At 40.8% G+C, this 25,953-nt stretch overlaps 1 protein-coding gene and 1 pseudogene across 5 annotated transcripts in view; both read right to left on the reverse strand.

Annotated features, from left to right (window-relative positions):
* The window catches only part of NAPEPLD (N-acyl phosphatidylethanolamine phospholipase D), a 49,815-nt gene that overhangs the window by 21,649 nt on the left and 2,213 nt on the right, over window positions 1–25,953 (reverse strand). For 2 of the 4 annotated variants that reach the window (XM_030826699.1, XM_030826700.1), the window contains one exon: window positions 7,284–7,593. In XM_030826699.1, coding sequence (XP_030682559.1) covers window positions 7,284–7,577 — 294 coding nt within the window. In that variant the 5' untranslated portion in view covers window positions 7,578–7,593. Of the gene's footprint in view, window positions 1–7,283; window positions 7,799–25,953 lie in introns of those variants that run through there. The other 2 variants (XM_030826698.1, XM_030826701.1) reach the window with 1 other exon arrangement.
* LOC101176533 lies at window positions 20,103–21,235 on the reverse strand (annotated as a pseudogene). Its single transcript, XR_179262.3, has one exon. The product of XR_179262.3 is annotated as a 60S ribosomal protein L19 pseudogene (transcript).

A 25,953-nucleotide genomic window follows, 5' to 3' on the forward strand; every position in this document is an offset into this window, starting at 1 on the left:
GCTGATCACTGAGATAAGGGGGGGCGGTAAATGGATATAAAACAATAACTATAACAAAGCATGAAGAGTATTACTCCTTGGTTATTCTACATTTTATACTTGGATTAAGCTAGGCCAACAAAAAGTTGTAGGGTTGCAGCATCACAGTCCTGGCTTTTATAAAGCTCTTTTACTGAATTGTGCTCTGGTACCATGCTATATAGCTGCATGGAGGTCTCTCATAGGAAGCCACCTCATGAAACTCACCATGTATGTGTTCAGGCTGCAGACTTGGTACCATCTCCACCTTCCTACTTACCCCAGAAACATTTCTCTCCCATCTCGTTTCAGGAAAAACTCTCTTTCTCCAGAGCACCTGGCTTTGTCATTTCTGTCACTGGGAAAACTCTTAAGATTTCATGCTACTTCTCTCTTTAACTAGGAAGATCAGAGGAAAAGCTGAGGCCACCTGCAGCAATGTGCAGCACATGATGGAACGTATTTCTGTATTAATTTTATTCTTGGTTTTATTTTATTTTTCTAGTCTAATAGTCCGTTTTGCTCCTAGACTGGCTAGGTATAGTAATTCTATACCTCATCCATTTCTTTTTTTACTGCTTTATGTATGTTTGTAAGTTGCCACTAAATCAACTTTGAAAGGGTGTGGTACTGGATAAGTAGTTAAAATACAGGTCATGTTATAGCCTGATAAGAAGGAATGAAGAGCCCAGTTGCCAAAGGCATCACAGACACAGTGACTCGTGTGAGTTCCTGAAGAATGATGAGAAACTCATGATGCAGAGAAAAGGAAGAAGGGCACTTCAGGTAGAGAAACTACCCAAGCAAAGGTACAGAGCCAAACAGGAATGTGGTGTTTAAGGGCAGGGGACAAACTAAATCTATAAAGATGGGAACACAGTAAGAGCCTTGAGTGTCACGCTTCACTCTAAGATGATGAGGAAGCATCTTTTTTTTTTTTTTGTAGAGACAGGGTGGGTTTTGCCATGTTGCCCAGGCTGGCGTCGAACTCCTGGGCTGAAGCGATCTGCTTCCCAAAGTGCTAGGATTACAGGTGTGAGCCACCATGCCCAGCCTAGGAAGTATCTTTTTGCCCTCACACGTGCACACACACACATACACACAGACATGACCCAATTATGTTTAGATAAAACAATTCTAGAGTCCAAATGATGGCATGGAGAGTGTCACAACAGTTGCCAGGATATGAAGAGATGAGGACCTGAGCAAAGGAGACAGCAGTAGACACAGACAAGAGAGGGCAGATGGGGAGATGCTGGTGAAGGGAAACTGAGAGGTCAATGGGAGAGTGAGTCTGAATGGGAAGAAGGCCTGGACAGGAAGAGAAGGAGCAGCACAGGTGGAGGACAAAAAGGTTTCTCTTAGCCACTCCAACCTTCAGTTTCCTCATCTGGAAAACGGGTGTAATAATTCTACCTATGCTTCATTCCTGTGAGGATAGAATTAGGAGTGGCTGGGACATAATAAGCACTCTACAAGTAGTCCAAAAGAAAAAACAAGCAAGTTCCAACCCTGACAACCAACCAGGCACCAATCCTACCAATCTTTTGCATTTCCGTGGAGCTACTAACCTAGTTAAGATGCTAAGAAATATTCAGACATTCAAAGCTCTCCAGATTGCTCAACTATCTGCCTGTCAACTCAATCCATGCACAAGAGCCACCTCAAAAACAGCCAACTTAAGGTATAACTTAAGTCTCCTCTGCTGCAAAATCTCCACTGGCTCTCTACTGCCTGACAAAGTCTGTCTCACCTCCTCAGCCCAGCAGTGAGCTGCCCAGGGACTGCCCCAATTCTCTCTGGCTGTTTCATGCTCCTCTTCCATATGTGCTGTGCCCCACCTACATGGAGACTGCTTCCCACTCCTAGACTGAGCTCAAGAACCCTGCACGGTACTCATCCCATTTCTCAGGTTAAATTACCTTCCCCCTTATCCCTTCGGGCCATCTCTTGAGTCCCACAGCTGGAAGCACTAACTCTTGCCTCTCAACTTCCATCTCTTCCTATTCACACATCTCCTCTGGATATTCTGGTTATATGTACACAGAATTTATCCCATGTCTTATGAAAGGTGGAATCATTCAGTGCTCGGTTTGATTAATGAAACACAGTATGTGCTCAACAAAATTTGTTGAATGGATGAGTAAATGAATGAATGTCAACTTTCAATCAGTTCTTAAATTTGGTAGTTAGGGTTAGTGAACAATGACATATGCCAAGAGGTATACTTATCCAGAATTAATGAGGAAAGGGAGATGGAATGAATATAAACTGAGTACCTACTACGTACTCGTACTTGGCATCATATTGGGCACATAATGATGATGAACTACCTAATGTATCAAGTACTTTAGCATAACACAAAACAAAATACTATTAACAATAGCTACAGTTTATGAAGTGCTTATTATGTGCTAGACACTGTACTAACTGCTACTGGCTACGACCACAACACTGGAAGTAGGTCCTATAAACCAGTTCCATTCTACAGGTAAGAACACAATGAATTAGGGAAGTTATAGCACTCAGGCAAGGTCACCCAGCCAGACCCACTGTAGTAAACCATACTTCCTCTCATTAAATCTCATTTAATAACATGTTTTCTTAAAAAGTAACAGCCTGGGGTCCAGGTTGGGAGAATAAGGGGATATGAATTTCAAAAGGACACAAGGAAACTTTTGGGGATAATATGTATGTTCATTATCTTGATTGTGGTGATCTTTTCATGGGTATATACATATGTCAAAACTCATTAAATTATGCATTTTAAATATGTGAAGCCTATATTATATTAATACAACTATTTTTAAAAGTTTAAGGCTGGTGCTGTGGTACATGCCTGTAATCCCAACACTTCAGAAGGCCTAGGCCAGAAGACTGCTTGAGGCCAGTAGTTTGAGACCAGCAGGGCAACATAGTGAGATCCTGTCTCTATTTAAAAATAATAATAAATAATAATTTAAAAATAATAATAGACCAGGCACAGTAGCTCACACCTGTAATCCTAGCACTTTGGGAGGCCAAGGCAGGTGAATCACCTGAGGTCGGGAGTTTGAGACCAGCCTGACCAACACGGAGAAACCCTGTCTCTACTAAAAATACAAAATTAGCCAGGCGTGGTGGTGCATGCCTGTAATCCCAGCTACTAGGGAGGCTGAGGCAGGAGAATCGCTTGAACCCAGGAGGCGAAGGTTGCAGTGAGCCAAGATCGCGCCACTGCACTCCAGCCTGGGCAACAAGAGCAAAACTCCATCTTAAAAAAAAAAAAAAAAAAGGAAGAAAGAAAAAGCATATAGAAAAAGGGGTGGGGAGAAGATGGACTCTTGTTTACTTGAGGAAACTAATCACTCACGTGGCATTTTCATGCCTAGATCAAGACTTTCTTGGCTGGTCTTCCTTTTTGAAAGCTGCAAAACGGAAAATCCCAAGACTCATAATTAATCAGTACACTAATTAATGTTTTACTTTGCTCGGGAAAAGGGAAAAATCCTAACGTTCATTCAATAGCTACTCTTTGCAAGGTGCTTTAGGTATACCGTGTCATCTAAATTTGTGAAGCAAATATTATCGCCATTTTACAGATGACCAGACCAAGGCAGACTGGGGTCACTAAGAAACTTGCCAAAGTCATGCAAGAGGTAAGTATCCAATCAGGAGTGAAATCTAGATCTTCCTGACTCAAAAGACCTCTCTTTCACTAAGCCATGCTCCTTCAATGGCATAAATACTAACTTACATTAAAATTAAACAATGAAACTCATATCTTCTTAACATACTTACTATTTTAAGAGTATGTGTTTGTGTGTATTAATGAGACAAAAAAGAAAGATGTGACTCAAATCCATTTAAACCATGTTTTTAAAATATCACTTTTAAAGAAGACAAGGTAATACTTTTCTTCCAACTGAAGGTACATTTTCACCATCTTAGAAAACTTTACTACCTATACTGTAATTTGCAACTCAGATTTTTTAAATTAAAAAATAACATTTTTCTTTTTCACATTTATAAGATATATGTGAACACTGAATAAAGATACATGTGTTACCAAAATAACTCCAATTTAATTAATTATTGATGCCAATGTTTGACATTTTTGCCATGTGTACTAAGAGTATAAGATCTATCAAAATGGCTTAGTATTTTTAATCTCCTTGATTATAAGAGAAAATGCTCTTAATATATGGAAAATGTAGAAAAATATAAATAGTTGCCATCATTATATCAACATGCAGATATTATAACCACTGTTAACATTATGATCTGTACTTGTAGTTCTATTTTATGAATGGTTGCAATCAGAGTATTCATATTTTCTAGTTTTATAAAAAAAAATGTATATGGTGACATTTTCAGTCATCCCTATGACTCTATGAGACACAAGGTTTAAAAATGAAACAAATAGGGCCAGGCACAGTGGCTCACGCCTGTAATCCCAGCACTTTGGGAAGCCGAGGCAGGTGGATCACCTGAGGTCAGCAGTTCGAGACCAGCCTGGCCAAACATGGTGAAACCCCGTCTGTACTAAAAATACAAAAAAAATTAGCCAGGCGTGGTGGCAGGCGCCTATAGTCCCAGCTACTCGCAAGGCTGAGGCAGGAGAATCACTTGAACCCGGGAGGCCAGAGGTTGCAGTGAGCCAAGATGGCGCCAGTGCACTCCAGCCTGGGCAAAAAGAGTGAGACTCCGTCTCAAAAAAAAATAATAATAATAATAAATAAAAATGAAACAAATTCTTGAGGAAATTTTTCAGAATGTAAATTTTTTTTGAATTGCTGAAATTTATTAAAATTGAAAGACATTGTTTAATTAATCTTCTCTGCCATGAAACTCCATCAGGCTGTGTACAAAAACCACTGGGAGGCTAAGGGTCACTAGATCCCGGGAGTTTGAGGCTGTAGTGAGCCTCAAAGGGCTACTGCACTCCAGCTTGCGTGACAGAGTGAGACCCTATCAAGGGGTAAGCTGCATGCTTGCTTGCTATCTGTGGTCATTAAAAACCCTAGATGCCTTTAGGAAATCAGGTCTACCTGCACTTCTCCAAGCATGAATTTTGAGTTCTTTGCTTCTTTAAAACTTGTTCCGTATGCACTATTGTCAGGCCAATTCTCTATACCTTTAAAAGGTCTCCAAAAATCTGCACTCAATCAACGGATAAAAACGTTACCAGTAATAAAACCATAAAGCTAGTCTAGACAAGTAAGATTCTATCATTTCAACTTCCAGGTTTCCGTTTAATGCCTGTGTGCCAATGGCTGGAGTTAGGCTTGCTCTTTAGTACCTCAGCAGTTATTCTCATCCCTCCTTTGGGACACCGCTGTCCATAAGGCACCATCAAAAGCCACACTGCATCTGCACCTAGCATCATTCCTCCCAGGGGCCAACTCCTCAAAATGCAATTTTTTTTTTTGAGACAGGGTCTTGTTCCGTCACCCAGGCTGGAGTGTAGTGGCGCAATCTTGGCTCACTGCAACCTTTGCCTCCCAGGCTCAGGTGATTCTCCTGCCTCAGCCTCCCAAGTAGCTGGGATTACAGGCACATTCTATTGCACCTGGCTAATTTTTTGTATTTTTTTTTTTTTTTTTTGTAAAGATGGCATTTTGCTATGTTGCCCCGGCTGGTCTCGAACTCCTCAGCTCAAGCAATCCACCTGCCTCAGCCTCCTAAAGTGCGGGTATTATAGGCATGAGCCACTGCACCTGGCCATGTAATATTTTTAAAAAGATAAAACATAGAAGAAATGTTCTTAAATTACAGAGAATTGATCCAGGAGGTCCAAAATAGAACTACTATAACTAATAGTCATTTTAGAATAAAAAGATGTAGGGAAGGACATTTTCAAAGATATAGACGACATTTCCTAGAACTGAAAGAAATGGATTTTCAGACTGAAAGGGCCCACCATACACAGAGCACAATGAATAAATAAAGAACTACACATCATGGTAATTTTCAGAACACTGGTGCCAAAGAGAGGATTCTCAAAGTCTCTAGAGAGAAAACAAAGGGCCTGTTCAAAGGATCAAGAGTAAGGATGGCACTGAACTTCCCCACAGCCATACTAGAAATAAAGTTATGGAGGCAATACTCTCAAATTCTGAGAGAAAACTGTTTCTAAACAAAAATTCTATACCCAAACTATCAATTATGAGTGAGAATAAAGACATTTCAGACAAGCAAGGTTTCAAAAAACTTACTTTCCATGTACCCTTTCTCAGGAAGTTCACTGAAAATATGCTCCACCAAAATGAGAAAATGACACAGAAAGAGGAACAAGTGGGATGCAGAAAATAAGGGTTACCATAGAAGACACAAGGGAGCCAAGCCCAGGAGGCTGGTGAAGGGTGCCCTAGAACGGAAGTCGGCAGAGACCCTGGGAAGGCATCAGCTCAGACTACAGCTCAGTGCTGAACCACCACCTGAGAGTCTTTCCCTCAGGAAAATGGCATTGAGAGGCCATAGGAGGCAGGGAAATAATCGTCTTAAATATACAAACAGTCAAGCAGATGAAAGAGATGATGTTAACACAGCAGAGGGAGAGGTATATAACAAAAGGAGACATAGCCATAGTATTTACTCCATTCACCAATGAAAAATATTGACATACTCAACGTAAACCATGAAATCAACTTAACCCAAAACTGTGATCTACCTATTCTAACAGAACAGGAGAAGGCCAAGTAGAATCATCTCAAGTGAAGCTAGTACATTTAAAGGTTAGGAAACTAGATTCAACTTTTCAAGGTCTGGAAAGGTCATCTGAAGCTCCCTTTCACAGCTTTGGCAGCCTTATCCAAGGGTTAAAAGCCAAGCACTCTAGGCCATGCCTTCACCCTCATGATCCATATTCCACACACGTACCAGGCTACTACCTTCCAGAGCATATAATACACTGTCTCACCTTCATGACCTTGTTCATGCCATCATCTACCTGGAAAATCACTGTCAAAATACTTTTTAGTTGTCTAGGCCCAGTTGAAATATTCACCTCCTCTGTGAAGCTATCTCCAGCTCTGCCTGTCAGCATCACGTTCTTTCCTGTACCTCTAAAGCACTCTGTTCCTACCTCTAGTTGCCACCAGATCAGGGTTGGTTATTCCTATATGCACTCTGTTACTGAATGATAAACTTTAGGGCCTAGGTTACACCTATCCACTTTATCTCCTCAGACCTAATTCTATGCCTTATGATATACAAGGGCTCGAATAACTAGAGTGTCATATATGAAGAGCAAATATAAAGCACTCAAAAAAGCCAAGCGCTACCTCTTTAGAACTTGGAACACTGCTGTGATCTTTCTCCATTATCAGCCATCTGAGAACATTTGGAATAGAGAGGTTTTTCCATGTTGGCCACGGATTCACAAATCTCCCATCTTTTCCTTTCTTGGATTTAGTTACATCTTCTTCTAGTCTATAATCCAGTTTGAAGCTTTTCCTAGAAAACCTAGAAGAATCACTTCCTCCGGAATTTCGTGCTGAATTTTGACGTTTTCTTACTGCTTCTTTAGGATATTGGCTACTTGTCATCAGAGACTGGTTGCTTTCATTTTCATCCATGTCCTTTGGTGAAGAACTAAAAAAAACAAGGGGGAAAAATACTGAGTTGAACATAAAGGCATTCAAACATAACACAAGGTACTATTTGTTAGCCAATAAAAATTTCTCCAAACTTATAAAAATATTATGTCTGTATTAGCTGAAACTTTCTTCTTGCAAGACACAATTTTAGAATACAGTATTACTTCTTGCTAAATAAGAAAGATGTGCCAGGCGCAGTGGCTCACACCTGTAATCCCAGCACTTTTGAAGGCTGAGGCGGAAGGATCACCTCAGGTTGGGAGTTCGAGACCAGCCTGACCAACATGGAGAAAGCCCATCTCTACTAAAAATACAAAATTAGCCAGGCATGGTGGCACATGCCTGTAATCCCAGCTACTCAGGAGGCTGAGGCAGGAGAATCACTTGAACCCTGGAGGTAGAGGTTGTGGTGAGCTGAGATCACGCCATTGTACAAAAAAAAAAAAAAAAAAAAAACGAAAGAAAGAAGGATGTTTGCTTTACCTATTAACATAACTGCCAAGCCCTTAAAAAATCTTTTATCTCCTGTCATCCAAAATAACATATTTCCCCAGCCAGCATGTAAGGATATTAAATTTTCCATTTCAATGACATTCTGTAGAATAAATTAATGCACCTTCATGAATCTATAATATTTTCATATATGTATTTAGAAAATATTATTGTTAACAATGCATAGTAAGGACTGCTTCAGTTCCTTGAGGGAATTTAGTAATTCAAGCAAGTCGAATATATACACCACTAGGCTTAGTCATATTTACACTGAAGATGTTCTGTAACCAATGCCCCCAGAAAGTACAGCCAGTCCAAATCCCTGGAAAGGAAATAACACATTAAATGAGAGACATTTCAATAATGTATTTAACTGATCAATAAAATACATTTAAATATATCAGAACTGCCAAGTCAGTGAGTATGTATCCTAGCTATACGACCTTGAGCCAGTTTCCCACCCTCTCTGTACCCTGATTTCCTCATCTATAAAATGGAGAGAATGTTACTTGCCTCCTAGGTTTATTAAGAGACCTGTAATACAAGTAAGGCACTTGGAAACATAGTAACACACATATAAACCCACCATCACAGCTCAATCAATGTCAGCTGTTGCTGCTGACCTTGTTATTCTTGCTACTACTGCTACTGCTTAACTCAAGGCATTAAAATCCCTGATTTTGACCTATACAGGACTCCAGATACACAAAAGTGATAAGTAACATATCTGCCATGAATTTCATTTCTTTCTTATTCTGTTAAACATTTGCTTTCTGTTTCATTAGTTTAAATACAATGCACACACATAGCACATTTTATAAGTGGAAATAAGGAAATGAGCACAGTAACAGAAAGCCAAATATTATTTTTATGGCTACAATGGTGTTTAAATAGAAATACTGCCCCAGAAAGAAAGGGAAAAAACACAAACCCTAGGATGAACACGTACACAGAACCAAAACTTTTTTTCCAAACTGTCTAGAGTAAGCAGTCCGTAATCAAGAGAAGAATCACTGTGAAGAAAAGAAACCCCAGCTGACTAAAGCTAAAGCACACGCTGTTGCTCAGCCATCGCTGTGTGTGGGAGAGCTCAAGAGTTGAGAGAGAGTCTAACAAGATTTATACTTTGGGCAAATAGCTTACCCTTTCTCATCTTCCATTTTCTCCTGGTAAACTATCTACCTACCTGTGGAGGTTTCCCTCAAAGGATCAAATGGCACAGGTACATAATGTACTTGGCACTCACAAATGCTCATTCTTCTTTTCCCTAATCTTGTTAACTGGCCATACATCTAAATTGTTTTGTGGTTTTTTTTTTGAGACAGGGTCTCACTCTGTCACCCAGGCTGGAATACAGTGGCTCAATCACGGCTCATTCCAGCCTCAACCTCCCCGGGCTCAGGCTATCCTCCCACCTCAGCCTCCCAAGTAGCTGAGACCACAGGTGTGTGCCACCATGCCTGGCTAATTTTTTTATTTTTTAGTAGAGATGGGGTTTCACCTTGTTACCCAGGCTGACCTGGAACTCCTGGGCTCAAGCAATCTGCTTGCCTCCTCGGACTCACAAAGTGCTAGGATTATAGCTAAATTATTTAAGTTATTCTAGAACTTAAAGTGGTCTCAGAGAGTAAGCTCTCATAGAATCACTTTTACTGGGTTATCATTAAGTTCAGGCCAAGGACTTTACAAAGAGCAGAAACAATGACCATCCATCTGAACCTCACTTCATCTAACAGATGAAAATATACAAGTTTAGAGAGTTTAAGTTACTTCTCAAAAAGACAATATGTCCAACAGATGGCAGAGGTGACCTCATGCTACTCCTTGTCATGATAAAACAGCTTATGAGATACCTGCATTTGTCATATACATATACATATGTACGTATATATACACACATATATATCATAATTCTACCAAATACATTAATAAATGTTTGGCTCACTGTTTTAAACAATGAAGGGATAAGGGAGAAAGGAAAAAAGGACACTTTGATTCAAAGACCACAAAGACAACATCAAAATAGGGTTTTGAACAACATCTAGTGGTCTAATGTAGCTAGGACATAAAAAGCAAGGAAGGGCCAGGCACAGTGGCTCACGCCTATAATTCCAGCACTTTAGGAGGCCAAGGCAGATGACTCACCTGAGATCAGGAGTTCAAGATTGGCCTGGCCAACATGGCGAAACCCTGTCTCTACTAAAAATACAAAACTTAGCCGGGAGTGATGGACCTGTGCCTGTAATCCCAGCTACTCAGGAGGCTGAGGCAGGAGAATCACTTGAATCCTAGAGGCAGAGGTTGCAGTGAGCCGAGATTGCGCTGTTGCACTCCAGCCTGGGCAACAGTGAGACTCTGTCTCAAGGAAAAAAAAAAAGCAAGGAAGGTTTGTGAAAGTCGAGACTATAAAGGGTTAAAAGATTGGACAGTAAAGATAGGACTAGATTGTGAGCCTGGACTCCCTCTAAAGAGGTTGGGCTACACTGCAAGCAATGGGGAAACACTGAACACACTTAAAAGGCAGTGTACTTAAGGGCTGGGCGCAGTGGCTCACGCATGTAATCACAGCCATTTGGGAGGCTGAGGCGAGTGGATCATGAGGTCAGGAGTTCGAGACTAGCCTGGCCAACACAGTGAAGGCTCGTCTCTACTAAAAATTCAAAAATTAGTTGGGTGTGGTGACACGCGCCTGTAGTCACAGCTACTTGGGAGCCTGAGGCAAGAGAATTGCTTGAACCCAGGAGGCGGAGGTTGCGGACACTCTGTCTAAAAAAAAAAATGGTGTACTTAGGGAACACAACTCTGGTGGCAGGATTAAAAAGAAAGGAAGTGGCTAAAAACTGGAGCTTGGGAGATGGATTGAACGAAAACAGAAGAAGCCTAGAACACCCAATAACACTGAACCACCATGCCACATGTTTCACATATTTCATTTAAATTCATGCTCCTAGCAAACCCTCAAGGTAGGTATTATAATCCCCACTTTTTAATAGTGAATAGCAACCCAGTCAAAAGATGAGGAGGCAGTGCAATGAGAAGAGAAAAAGCAGAATAAATCCAAGAGACAATAAAGAAAATGAATCAGTAAGACTTGAGAGTATTTGGATAGTCACAAATTTTGGACTTTGTGGGGCTGGTTGGTCGGGAGGAGAGTGGGAAGAGTTAGAAATGGCAGCACCACTAATCAAGGTGGATTGTGACCCAGTGAGTTTGAGAAGGGTTTGAGGTCATGGGAAAGCAAGAACCCAAGAGAAAGTCCTCACTGACACCCAAAGGAAATGGATTCAGAGGCTGCTTTAGGGGTAAAAAAAAAAAAAAAAAAAAAAAAAAAAAAAATTAGCCCACTGTGATGTTGCAAGCCTGTAGTCCCAGCTACTCAGGAGCTGACTGGGAGGATCACTTAAGCCCAGGAAGTTTAGGCTGCAGTGAGCTGTTATCATGCCACTGCACTCCAGCCTAGGCGACAGAGCGAGACTCCGTCTCAAAAAAAGAAAGATAAGAAAAAGAAAAGAAAAAATTGGTGCAGTGATCTTTCTTCTCTCTAAATAATAAGCTTTTTTAAAGTTGTCTATTCACGTGACCTCCATTTCCTCACACACAAAGTCCAGTTTTCAGAAATGCTCTTTAAAAAACAAAAACCAAAAAAATCTGATACAAACAAAACAAAACGAAAAAACCTCCAAAGGGTTTTTTGAGGGCAAAGGTCAGCAGGATGGTTTACAGGGGTTTACTGTGTTTCTAACCTACCCACACTCTCCACACTCTCCTCTACTCCATAAACACGGCCTGAAACTATTTCCTCAGATGTATCACGTACCCACTTCAGGGTGACCAACTGCCACGCTGTAATATCCTTGGGGTATGGGGAAATGTATGGTCACAGGATTATGGATTGCCATCCATGACAGATGTTAAAGCAACACAAAATGATGAAACTATGAAGCGCCATTTCACATGATACACTGTTGAAAGCGCAAGAAGGAGCAGAAGCACGTAAAACCTGAGCCTTGAAACTCTGGACTGGTTTTTCTGGAGGAAAAATACTCGAAGCCCATTTGGTGAATGTGCAAAATGACGAGCTCTGCCAACAGGTGCTCCAGTGACAAAGGAGCCTCAGCCCGAGAGTGGGTCACACGAGAACGCTCCTCATCTCCAGTGTCTTCTGGGCACTCAGTAGAGGACACAGCAACAATCTCGCAACAGTCATCCTCAAACACCACAGATAAAATGACAGAAAAACTACGAATGAGGAAGAGTGGGTTGTCTGTATGGTCCTATGTTAACTAGCTTTGAGCTCTTCAAGCTTGACAAACCCCTTAACGTATCTAGCTGGAGTTTCTGTAATTAAATGGGGCAAATTTCAAACTATTTCTTGTTATGTAACTGTTTCCAAAATTAAAAATGTAAATGAAAATAATCCACCCTTGATTTCAGGCCAACACCAACTGAAAGTAGATGTGTACATGAATACACATAAACTGTAAACAACCTGTGTTTCAAAAAGTGCTTTAAAACTTGATAAAGATCTTTCCATTGTACTGATTTTGATTCAATTTAAGATCCATGAATTCTGAAAGAGCAATCTAAACAAATAAGTAATAAATGAATAAAAATACCATGAATTGTAAGGCACCCTGATGTGTCATGTGCCACTAAGGAAGTAAAAATGTTATCAATTATAGTTAGGTCACACGTTAAACATGACATATACTGATATCAGTGGTGTTAAAATGTGAATAAAATGTCCATCTCAAAATGGACGAAATATAGCATTTTGTGTTGGAAAATAAATATGTTGGGACAGGAGTGAAAACATTGCTTTTGGTAATTAAATATAATCAGAAGCATAATTAATTTCCTCATCCTCTTTCCCTCTGTGAACAACAACTAGTTATAAACATACCAAATGCTAAATTTGTTCTAGAAAACTAGAATCCAGAAGAAAATTTAAAGGTAACAAACCCCTGTGACAAGTGATAAATATAAAATACAAATGTTCTAGCCAGGCACGGTGGCTCATGCCTGTAATCCCAGCACTTTGGCAGGCCGAGGCAGGTGGATCACCTCAGGTCGGGAGTTTGAGACCAGCCTAGCCAACATGGTGAAACCCCATCTCTACCAAAAATACAAAAATTAGCTAGGCATGGTGGTGTATGCCTGTAGTCCCAGCTACTCAGAAGGCTAAGGCAGGAGAATCGCTTGAACCCAGGAGGCAGAGGTTGCAGTGAGCTGAGATTCCAGCCTGAGCGACAGAGTGAGACTCTGTCTCAAAATAAATAAATAAATAAAAATAAAAAATAAATGTTCTTTTTTAAAGAACAATGTATTACAAAAAGGACAATGTAAATTCCATTTAGTAATTATCAAGGACATTCTCTACATTTTTTGAAGATTAATTGCCTATTTAATAGCAGAAGGACTTATCCCTGTGTCTCCAACGAAAGAGAGGTCTGAGCTGTGATATTTGGTGAAGACAAGTCAGCCAAGTACAAATATTTTCTCTCAATAACTGCACACATGGGTAAAATGCTTTCAAAAAAATAAGAATTCTCTATTTCAAAAGCAAATGTTTCATGCTTTCTTTTTTCAACATTTAAGATTTGCCAACTGCCTAGAATTGAATGCACTGCTTTATCATGTAAAATGCTAAAGAAAAAAATCACCGTAGTACAACATACATTTGGGATTTCAACATACTCATAAATTATGAAGCAGCAAATCATTCCCAGAGTAGACATTTAATAAATACTACTTAAGTTCCTGTCTATTACGTAACAAGAAAGATGCTGACGTTAAATCTGGAAAGTATTCAGAAGTGTATTTTCAGATATCTCTGACTAAATAACATTAAACTTACAATTCTGTATTTGCTCTCCTTATCCTTATTGAAGAGAAAGGGCCCTTTTGATACAATGCTAGATAACATGGCTAATGAAACTACGTCAATTAACTGAAATGTCTGCAAAGGGCTTCAGTGGGGGTAAAATTAAACTGTTCCCATCCTTCATATTCAATAAGATTCCAGGCAATACTGGTATTACTCCCAGAAGCATTTAGGGAACCAGTGGGAGGGCAGATACGTCCAAGCACAGGAAGTACGCTGGATAATAAGAGGGAGAATGTTCTGTGGGAGGTATGTATACAACATTCATCAACCAAAAAAGTACTGCACTGTTATCACTGAACTTCATTCTTACCACACTTTATTGACTTAGCAAAACAACCAGTTTTGCTAAGAAGCTAAAAGAAAACAAAGCAAACAGAAGCTTAATATACAGGACCTGAGAGTATGACAACATTTAATAACAATTATTGCATCCAAAATAGAATGTACATGCATAATATACATTTAGATATATGTACATATAAATCTATATATGTATCACCAAACAATTTATCTTCACAAGAGTGGAAAGAACACTAGTTAGGAGTCAGAAAAACTGGACTCCAGTTCTACTATTAACTAGAGATGTTAGCTCGCGGGGAGTAACTCAGCCTCTCTAAACTTGGACTTACTCATCTGTTCAATAAAGATGGTAACTCCTAAACGTCGCTTTAAATGTCTGTTAGTCATTCAAGGAGACCATGAGTTAGTACTTCAAAGTGCTATACATATGGAAATTGCTGGCTAGTTGTGGTGCCTCATGCCTGTAATCCCAATACTTTGGGAAGCCAAGGACAGGAATTTGAGACCAGCCTGGCCAACATGGCAAAACCCTATTAAAAAAAAAAAAAAAATTAGCCAAGAGTGGTGGTGCGTGCCTGTAATCCCAGCTACTCGGGAGGTTGAGGCAGGAGAATCACTTGAACCCAGGAGGTGGACGTTGCAGTGGGCTGAGATCGTGCCACTGCACTCCAGCCTGGGTGACAGAGTGAGACACCACCTCAAAAAAAAAAAAAAAAAATGCAAATTGTTGAGGCCGGGAGCAGTGGCTCACACCTGTAATCCTAGCACTTTGGAAGGACGAGGTGGGCAGACTGCCTGAGCTCAGGAGTTCGAGAACAGCCTGGCTAACATGGCGAAACTCCGTCTCTACCAAAAAAAAAAAAAAAATACAAAAAGAAATTATCTGTGTATGGCAGCCCGAACCTGTATTTCCAGCTACTTGGGAGGCTGAGGCAGGAGAATCACTTGAACCCGGAGGCAGAGGTTGCAGTGAGCCAAGACTGCACCACTGCCCTCCAGCCTGGGCGACAGAGCAACTCTGTCTCACAAAAAAAAAAAAAAAAAAAAAATGCAAATTGAAGAGTAAAGAATATGATAAATAGGACTTTTGATCCAACTGAGTTGTTTTTCAAGTGAAAGATAAAACATTCTAGAATTTCATATGGCTTTAAAAGCCTAAGTTGCCGAATTTTTTTCATTTTTCTTTCCTTAATTTTACGTAACAAGACTATAAAAGTACGTAAGTTTTGTTATCCTTTAAAAAAATGTATTTTCTTTTGTTAAAACTTTAAATTTGTCACAAAGCATTCATCCAATTATAGACAAAAAATTATTTTGACAAATAATTCACAAAGAAATGCCAACCAACCAAAAGCATTTAAGAGTCCAAATAAATAGTTTTGTTTGTTTGTTTGTTTTTGTTTTTTTTCTTTGAGACGGAGTTTTGCTCTTATTGCCCAGGCTAGAGTGCAGTGGTGCAATCTCGGCTCACTGCAACCTCCACCTCCCAGGTTCAAGTGATTTTCCTGCCTCAGCCTCCCAAGTAGCTGGGATTACAGGCGCCCGCCACCATGCCCAGCTAATTTTTGTATTTTTAGTAGAGACGGGTTTCACCATGTTGGCCAGGCTGGTCTTAAACTCCTGACCTCGTGATCTGCCCCATTGGCCTCCCAAAGAGCTGGGATCACAGGCATGAGCCACTGCGTCCGGCCCCAAATAAATAGTTCTGAGAGGAAAGAATGCAAAACGCAATTTGAATCTTTGGGATACACTCTATTAACAGACTTTAAGTCACCAAAATACATAAACACTCTAGAAGCTTCCTCTATAATAAGAGGTTTCCCCCATATGTAAGTAAGAAAGCAAAGCTTTCATTAGAATCAAAAACAATAAAACAAGAGAAACAGCTGGCTTAAGAACAAAGCCCATTTATGAATACCTTTTAAGACTGGAATCCTTAGGATGATCAAATTAAAATATCATGTTACGGTAAATTTGGAAAACATGCATAAAATATTTATTGAAATAACATAGTTATCATCTCATTAATACCTTAAAAAATAACAGCAAGCACAAAGTGCAGGTTCATTTCCAGTATAATCAATTATACCTAAATGATATACAGAAGTATTTAATTGAAAAGGTCAGGCCAGGTGTGGTGGTGTGCATCTGTAGTCCCAGCTACTCAGGAGGCTGAGGTGGGAGGACTGCTTGAACCCAGGAGGTCAAGGCTGCAGTGAACTGTAATTGAGCCACTGCACTCCAGCCTGGGTGACAGAGCAAGATGCTGTCTAAAAAAAAAGAAAGAAAAGAAAGAAAGAAAGAAAGAAAGAAAGAAAGAAAGAAAGAAAGAAAGAAAGAAAGAAAGAAAGAAAGAAAAAGAAAAAGAAGGAAAGAAGGAAAGAAGAAAAGAAGGAAAGAAGGAAAGAAGAAAAGAAAGAAAGAAAGAAAGAAAGAAGAAAAGAAAACCAAAAAAGAAAAGGTTGGGGGAGGACAAGGTAGGAAGAACAGTAAGTTGATGCCTGTGGAACTTGAAATGCATCCTAAATATGTCAGACGGTCTTTCTTTTTTTTTTTTTGAGATGGAGTCTCATTCTGTTACCCAGGCTGGAGTGCAATGGTGCAATCTCGGCTCACTGCAACCTCCATCTCCCAGGTTCAACCGATTCTCGTGCCTCAGCCTCCCGAGTGGCTGGGATTATAGGCATGCGCCACCAAGCCTGGTTAATTTTTGTGTTTTTAGTAGAGATGGGGTTTCACCATGCTGGCCAGGCAGGTAGATGATCTTGAATTTCATTTACTGTTCCTGAACCAAGATTTTAACAAAAAAAAAGCTTCCAAAATGGGACTACTTTCTCTCTACTATTTCCATCTCATAATTAAGTATACAAAAAGAAAACCTTCCAATTTAATGCATAACCTGTAAAGAAACAGAAAGGAGAAACATGTCTTCATATCTCCTGGATAGGATAGAGAAAGAGGGAAAAAAGCACACTTTTCACTTCTTTCTGACTTCAGTCCAGTTCCAGCTTTGACCCTGCTGAATTCTATAGCCTTTTTTTTTTTTTGAGTCACAGTTTTGCTTTTGTTGCCCAGGCTGGAGCCCAGTAGTGCAATCTCGGCTCACTGCAACCTCCACCTCCCAGGTTCAAACGATTCTCCTGCCTCAGCCTCCTGAGTAGCTGGGATCACAGGCACACGCCACCACACTCGGCTAATTTTTTGTATTTTTAGTAGAGACAGGGTTTCATCATGTTGGCCAGGCTGGTCTTGAACTCCCGACCTCAGGTGATCCATGCACCTCAGCCTCCCAAAATGCTGGGATTACAGGCCTGAGCCACCACACCCAGCCTTCTGTAGCCTTTAAAAAGTCACAACATCACTGAGACTCACTTTGATTCATCTGTAAAATAAGAGGACTGGGCTGTACCTCTAAAGTCTCTCCACCTCTAAAATTCTAACAATCTTCGGCTGCACCAAAGAGCCAGCTCAGGCCACTGAAGAGCTGTCCCCTCTAACTCAGCCTTGGCCAACCCCTCCTATTTCCACTCCCACAAATAAAATTCCCAGCTCAGGTCCAGCTACCTTCCCCAGGCTGGACTGGCAAGGAATAAGCAAAGTATTTCACCTGAGAACAGCACAGTTATCTACTGGAAGAAAGTGCAATTTCACAGGTTTATCAGGTAGGCTAGGAGGTTATTAAGAGCCGGGCCATATAAATCTGATACAAATAGCCATTAGATTTTCAAACTTAAAAAGATTCCAGATATTACTTGTAAGGGCTTCTACTTAAAGCATTTTAAAAGTCATATTTAACAAACGTTGTTAGAATATCTACTTTATCTAAGTCCTAGCTCTCCAGTTTGCTGTGGAGAGTATGAAGCCCTGACCTCAAGGGATTCAAAATCCATTAGGGAAAAAAATCATAAGAAACCATATAGATTTTGGCTCAGTATCACGTTTACAGAAGTGTCAGCTCTGATTAATGAAAATGGTATAGACTTTAGAATAAGGCATTTCCAAAACACACTGGCCAAATTCTCAAGATGGTGAGAAATACTTTTCCTTAGGTGCTGAGCGGTCCACAGTGACAGCAACAGTCCTGTGATCCAGCAGGTCAGAGACATTGAAAAGCTCAGAACTTTCTGAATTCAGCCAACAAGTTAAAGGGCCCTGATGGCAACAGAGAGGGTGATGGAAAGAAACAAAGTCACTAGAGAGGTTACTTGAACCCCTGATTCACTCACAAATGAATTTGGCAAAGGGGCAGACATGTTATTCTGCCCGCAGTGTCATGCATGGTCCATCCTCTGTGAGAAAAAGGTAAATGACAAAAAATAAACGAACAGTGAGACTTTTACAGGGAAACAAGGCCCAGGACACGACTACATCAGACCCTGTTCAGCCATCTCCTGAGTCTTCAGTACACTGTAAATACCAGGGTCAGAGTGAGGATAGAGACATCCCCAAAAGGTTAATAGAATCTTGAGGTTCAAAGGGACTTTAAGATCCCTGAGTTCAATTCAGTAGCCTCTGTTTAAGAATAGCAGAAAGTTTGTAGCAAATTATAAAAGCATATTAAAAATGAATATAACTAAAATATGCTTGAATGGGTTATCAGGAAAAACCACATTACCAGAAGATGGGGCAAAAGAATTGAAAACATTTTAAAATAAATGCTTCCCATCTTTGCCCCTTATCATCCTAAGCCTCAGTTTCATAATTCTTAGCCCAGTCTCTGGCACACAGTACATAGTAAGCACTCAATAACTAAGCCACTGTTTTATTATGCTATAAACAGTAACAGTTTTAATGAGATAGTAGGATATACATGTATACTATTTTTGCATTTCTACACTAATGTGATAAGGAAGCTGAGGGAAATGGTATGAATAAACTGAAACAGAATAAACTCTGGAATGTATTTTTGTTCTGTTTGAGTAAGAGAAGGCCTGATCTTGGAATTCACAGAACTCTTTTTTTTTATTATTTTTTTATTTTTTGAGACAGAGTCTTGCTCAGTAGCCCAGGCTGGAGTGCAGTGGTGCGATCTCGGCTCACTGCCAGCTCCGCCTCCCGGGTTCACGTCATTCTCCTGCCTCAGCCTCCCAAGTGGCTGGGACTACAGGCGCCCGCCACCACACCCAGCTAATTTTTTTGTATTTTTAGTAGAGACGGGGTTTCACCATGTTAGCCAGGATGGTCTCAATCTCCTGACCTCGTGATCCACCCACCTCAGCCTCCCAAAGTGCAGAACTCTTAATTCAAAACAGGATTCCAACCTGATCTCATAGTTCCTTGTGGCCTCACTAACCCTCCTGGAGTCACCAGAAGGCTCTCATTAGCTCAGAAGACGCATTAGTAGTCTCCTGATTCTGAAAATAATAATCTATCTGACTTCCCTTTATCTCCCTTCACTGGCCCAAGGAGCAGAAGCTGAAAACTCATGATACTAATGGTGGCCACATGCAGACTCAGCACTTTTCCCAGAGCTTGAAGCTCCAGTTAAACAGATCCTTTTGCTCAAAGGAAAAATTTCCCACAATGGGAGCTGGCAAAATAGGCAAGCAAGGCCAGCTCTACATAAATCACGAGTAACTAAGTTTCCCCTAAAGCATTTCAGTATTCTTGCCTCTCTTACCCAAGTGACTCTACTATCATATTGTTCCCCCCATCTGCTTTTTCCACGGTCAAAAAAGGTTTTCAAGAAAGATCTGATTTCCAGTGTGTGACAGATAAGGAACAAAGTGCAAATCCTCCCTAGATCATTTCCAGTCCACATGGGTACAGGGCCTTAAACCTCAAATGTACATGAGAATTACCTGTGGAGTTTTTTTTTTTTGCAAGCAGATAAAGGCTTGTTTTACTTTAATGGCTGATCTATGTAATCACAGAGGCCAGTATGTACAGACAAAGGGGCAGCTTTTATTTCTTGATCTCTTCCTCCTTGGACAAAGTCTTGATGATCTCCTCCTTCTTGGCCTGGAGGTGCTCTTCACAGCTCTTGGGTGCTTCCTTGGTCTTAGACCTGCGGGCCTCAGCCTGATCAGCCAGGAGCTTCTTGCGGGCCTTGTCTGCCTTCAGCTTGTGGATGTGTTCCATGAGAATCTGCTTGTTTTTTAACACATTCCCCTTCACCTTCAGGTACATGCTGTGATACATGTGGCGATCAATCTTCTTAGATTCATGGTATCTTCTGAGCAGCCGGTGCAGAATCCTCATTCTCCTCATCCATATGAACTTCTCTGGCATTCGGGCATTGGCTGTACCCTTCCGCTTACCTATGCCCATATGCCTGCCCTTCTGGCAGGCCAAGGTGTTTTTCCGGCATCAAGCGGGGGAATGGACCATCACAGGCTTGCAGATGATCAGCCCATCTTTGATCAGCTTCCGGATCTGCTGACGGGAGTTGGCATTGGTGATTTCATTGGTCTCATTGGGGTCTAACCAGATATTCTTCTTGCCACAGTGGAGAACACTGGAGGCAAGCCTCCTCTGAAGCCTGAGCACACTCATGGCTGCGGCCACAGCAGTGAAAGGAAAGAGCTCCCCTGTGGAGCTTTTTAAACTACACCTGCGGCTACTGAATCAAAATGTCAGGTGAGGCAGTTTCTCTAGATAATTTTTAAAAGTTCTCTGGGTGTTTCTGATATACAGTCAGGGTTGAGAACCACTGCTTTAAATCACTAGTCATTTGGCACAAAGTAAGACAAGCATTTAGGAAGATCAAAGGGATTTTCTGGTATGCCACAATTTATGCTAGCCTGGCAGCTGCCTACCGTAAAGCCAACTCTTACTTCCTGTTCAGCACTCCAAGTTAGAGAGGCTGAAACAGTTTCATCCTGAAACTCCTATACAGTGGGATGGGAAGACTAACTACATTGCTAGGTAGAAAGTTTAACAAGGGCCAGGCATGGTGACTCATGCCTGTAATCCCAGCATTTTGGGAGGCCGAGGCGGGTGGATCATTTGAGGTCAGGAGTTCGAGACCAGCCTGGCCAACATGGTGAAACCCCATCTCTACTAAAAATACAAAAATTAGTCGGGCATGGTGGCAGGCGGCTGTAATCCCAGCTACTTGGGAGGCTGAAGTGGGAGAATCACTTGAACCAGGGAGGCAGAGGTTGCAGTGAATCAAGATCGTGCCACTGCACTGCAGCCTGGGCGACAGAGAAAAAGAAAGTTTGACAGGGCAAGGCTTGTACTCAATCCAAGTGAGTCACAAATTTGACTCTGTGCCCCCAGGAAGCCAAGTCAAAAAAAGGGAAATATAATCAGTAATGATTCACATTGTCAATAACACAAAGCAGCCTGTACACAATGAGTGCACAATATTTATGGAATGAATAAATGAAAAAACCAGAGCTTAAACTCCTAATCACTCTTCATTGGGATATAGTTAATTGTTTTTTAAAAGATCTCCTGCTAGGAGTCAAATAATAGAAGCAAAAGTGACCAGAAGACAGAGAGACAAAAGTCAACAGTGGAGATCCCCACTAACTCTGCTAACAAAAATTAAAACTGGCCAGGTACAGGGGCTCACACCTGTAATCCCAACATGTTGGGAGGCCAAGGCAGGCAGATCACTTGAGCCCAGCAGTTCAAGACCACCCTGGGCAACATAGTGAGACTCTGTCTCTACAAAACACACACACACACACACACACACACACACACACACACACATACACACACACAAAAATTAGCCAGGTGTGGTGGGCCGAGGTAGGAGGATTGCTTGAGCCCAGGAGGTCAAGGCTGTAGTGAGCCGTGATCATGCCACTGCACTCCAGCCTGGGTGACAGAGCAAGAACTTGTCTAAGAATTAAATAAATAAACATAAAATAAATAAATAAAAATGGAGAAGTCTTGGGGAATAAGTGAGTAGTTAAATTCTATGTGGTAAAGTTGTAGCACAGTGGTAAAGACAAAAAGATGCCTACCATAAAATCTAGTGTTCTTTAATCTGTCATGTGTTTAGAAAAAAAAAATCTTCTCTTCCTCTTCTTCTCAGTAACAGAACCTGTTTTACTTGGGGTAACTATGCACCAGCTAAATGATGATATTTCCCAGCCTTCTAGCTAGGGATGGTCAGGTTGGTGACACTTCGAACAATGTGATATGAGCCTTTCATGGTGCTTCCAGAAGTCTCCTTAAGGGAAAGAGAGGCATTCTTCTCGATTTGTCCTGCATCTGGCTACCTGGAGCCATCTTGAGCCAGGAGGGTGCCACATCCAAGGAATGGCATGGAGGAGAGCCAGAAGGACTTCAGGGCCCACCATACCAAGCCTGAACTGTCCAACTTTGGACTTCTTTCATGTGCAGGAAAAACATATTTGAGCAGTCTTTCAAATCACAGCAAATTAATCCTAACTGATACTATTACCGTAACTGGGAGGTTCAGGTTTAGGGGAGCTATAAAAACCCTAATGGTAACAAATGCCCAAAATACAGCTTTCCTAATCCATATGTGAGTGCCTTGATCAACACACTGCAGCCTTGAACTCCTGGCCTCAAGCAATCCTCCTGCCTTGACCTCCTAAAGTGCTGGGATTACAGACATGAGCCACGGCACCTGGTCCATTTATCATTTACTAAGCACTTACTATGTACCAAGCACTTTAGATAATTATTATCCTCATGCTATAGGTGATGTAAAAGAGGCTCACAGAGTTTAATAGCTTCCATAAAGCAATAAAGTTGGTAACAGTTGGATCTAGGGATGAAACCCAAGTTGACCAGATGCCAAAGCCCATGCTCTTTTCACTAATCATGTTGAATCTACAAGGAAAATTCAATAAATTTATCTTGAGTAGATACCTAGGTTCTAAAGTTAGTAGCATTTAGCAAACAGTTATGGTCTCACTGACAAGGCTCGCCTTTTGTTTTGTTTTGTTTTGTTTTTTCAGCTTTCAACAAAATTTTCTTCCCTTTTTCAAAGTAAAAGGTACTTGGGAGATGCTCAATAAATACTAGTTCTCTTATAAATATAATTGCCCCTTTAATTTTACATGAAGAAGGTTTCAAATGCTATAACTTTTATTGCTCAATTTTTCTAATTTACAGTTACATTGAAAAGAACCATCAACAAATAATTGGTTCTATATTTTAGTCACATAAACAAAATACACATGGTACCTTGAAGACATTTCCTTTGCTTTCAAAAGGTGTCTCAGTTTATCCAGCATAAAACCACCTAACATGTTATCTTTCAAGCTGGGGAGAATGGCTACTCAAGTCCCATAAAGAGACACTGTCAGGTAGGAGGATCAACGTATCTGGTTTGCCTGAGGATTTCCCAGTGTTAACATTTAAAGTCCTGCATCTTAGGCCAGGCGTGGTGGCTCACACCTGTAATCCCAGCACTTTCAGAGGCTGAAGCAAGCAGATCATTTGAGGCCAGGAGTTCGAGACCAGCTTGGCCAACATGGCAAAACTCTGTCTCTACTAAAAATACAAAAATTAGCCAGGCGTGGTACTGCACACCTGTAGTCCCAGCTACTCAGGAGGCTGAGGCCCAAGAATTGCTTGAACCCGAAGGTGGAGGTTGCAGTAGGCTGAGATTGCACCACTGCACTCCAGCCTGGGCAACAGAGCAAGACTCTGTCTCAAGAAAAAAAAAAAAAATTCCTGCATCTTGGGAACTCCCTTGGTTCTGGGAAAACCTGGAGGGTTGATCATTCTATGCCTCAGGTGACCATATAAATGCATAGTCATATCTTCAACAAAATTTATAAATGTGTGCACAGTTTAAACTAAATTGAAGATGAAGATTATAAAGTAAGATGTGAAGGCATTCGGGTGGCTAAGCAAAAGAAAAAAATTATAATGCTATACACAATCAGGCTTAACTAAGACAATGTTGCTAAGAATACCAAAAAAGTTTATTAGATCAAATTCTTCATTCTGATGATATTCAATATGTGCACCAGTATTAGCATTCACCCAGCTAAAAAACAGGCTCCAAACAGCACATGTACATTTATATACAATGGGCATTTTAGTCTACACATAAAAGTGAGACACTATATGAGGAATGATTGAGAAAGAAAATCAACTTTCAGCCAAGAATTGTAAAGTATTTCATATCTGTGAAATGGTGGAAAAGCCTAATTTCGATGTTTCAATTTTGAGGTAATCATGACAGGCTAAACTCCTGTGACAGCAGAAATTAAAAATCTGCACATTAAAGAGATTGGACCAGGTACATTCCCTCTAAGGTCCCTTCCAACTTGAACATTCCGTGACAGAAGTCATCACTTGTGTGACCCCTTTACCTAATAGGTAAAAGAAGTCAGGCCAGAGAGTTACATGACATTCCAAGGATCTAGCTCTGGCTGATGATGGAGCCTGGACTATCTATCAGCCATGCTGTCACCTTAATTATGCTTAAAAACACTTGGAACCGAAGGGGCATACAATCGGCATAGGAAGATAAATGACACATTTTACTTTATGCATTTTACTTAGTATGGCTTCAAGTTTAAAAAAAAAAAAGAATTTGAGTCCAGAAACTCTTTAAGCTTTCATTGGCTACTTTAACCATAAAATACCACAACGTTCTGGAAAACACACACACACGACACACACACACACACACACACACACACACACACACACACATATATGTTCAGAATACATAGACAGCTTAGTTTAGATAGCTTTTCATGAGCTCTCTAAACAAACCAAAGGAACAAACACAGTAACTTGAACAGGGAACATCTTTGTAACTGAAGGACCTTCAAAATACAGAAAATAACAACTTTCAAAACCAATGACTGCTGTCATCTGGGTGTCCTATTAAGATGTGACCAGTTTTAGCTGGGCGTGGTGGCACATGCCTGTAATCCCAACTACTCAGGAGGCTGAGGCATGAGAATCGCTTGAACACAGGAGGCAGAGGTTGCAGTCAGCTGAGATTGCCCCACCGCATGCCAGCTTGGGTGACAGAGCGAGACTCCGTCTCAAAAAAAAAAAAAAAAAAGATGTGACCAGTTCAAGAGTGCTAGTGACAATGAGAAAGCTTGGTGTTTCTCTATTCATTCTTGTAATTGAGAGAGATTACAAAATCACGCAGAAGCCTACAAGCATTCAGTGTTAAATCAATATATTACTGTCTGTTAATCTGGGAAGGTGCCCAAATTAGATAAACACAAGAGTCTACACCTTCAGGGAGGAAAATGGATTGTTTCAGGTAGCAGGCACAAACTGAGTTGTTTTTCAATCAAGATTTTGAATTATGCTGATCCATCTATATGCCAGACCTGTGCCTCCATAGCCAACAGCACTGGCCATTCACAACCTGTTACCCAAAGGCAGGGGTGCAATCTGTGAGTGTGTTGCTGACCAACGCTTGCTGATCCACGCCCCTCCACTTTCACTTCACTGGAACCCCGGTGTAACAAGAGTCTGCAGTGTATATATTCTGCTGAAGGCTGGGGCTGCTGAGCTAAGGGACCTTGGCCAAATCACCAGACTCTCCCAGGCTCTTGGTGTCCTATTTTCCTCATCTGTGGAACAAGGCCCATATTTTATATCTATAAAATCAAATTCTCTCTATATATATACATATATTTAAAATACTTGAAAGAGCTTTGTCAATGATAAAGTTATAATACATTATTTAACCAGCTGAGGTGGCAGAAGACTGTATCTCTAACATAAAACTGCCCCGGGGATATATGAGTTCATATGTAA

The sequence above is a fragment of the Nomascus leucogenys genome, chromosome 13 (assembly GCF_006542625.1).
Source record: "Nomascus leucogenys isolate Asia chromosome 13, Asia_NLE_v1, whole genome shotgun sequence".
Classification (NCBI taxonomy): domain Eukaryota; kingdom Metazoa; phylum Chordata; class Mammalia; order Primates; family Hylobatidae; genus Nomascus; species Nomascus leucogenys.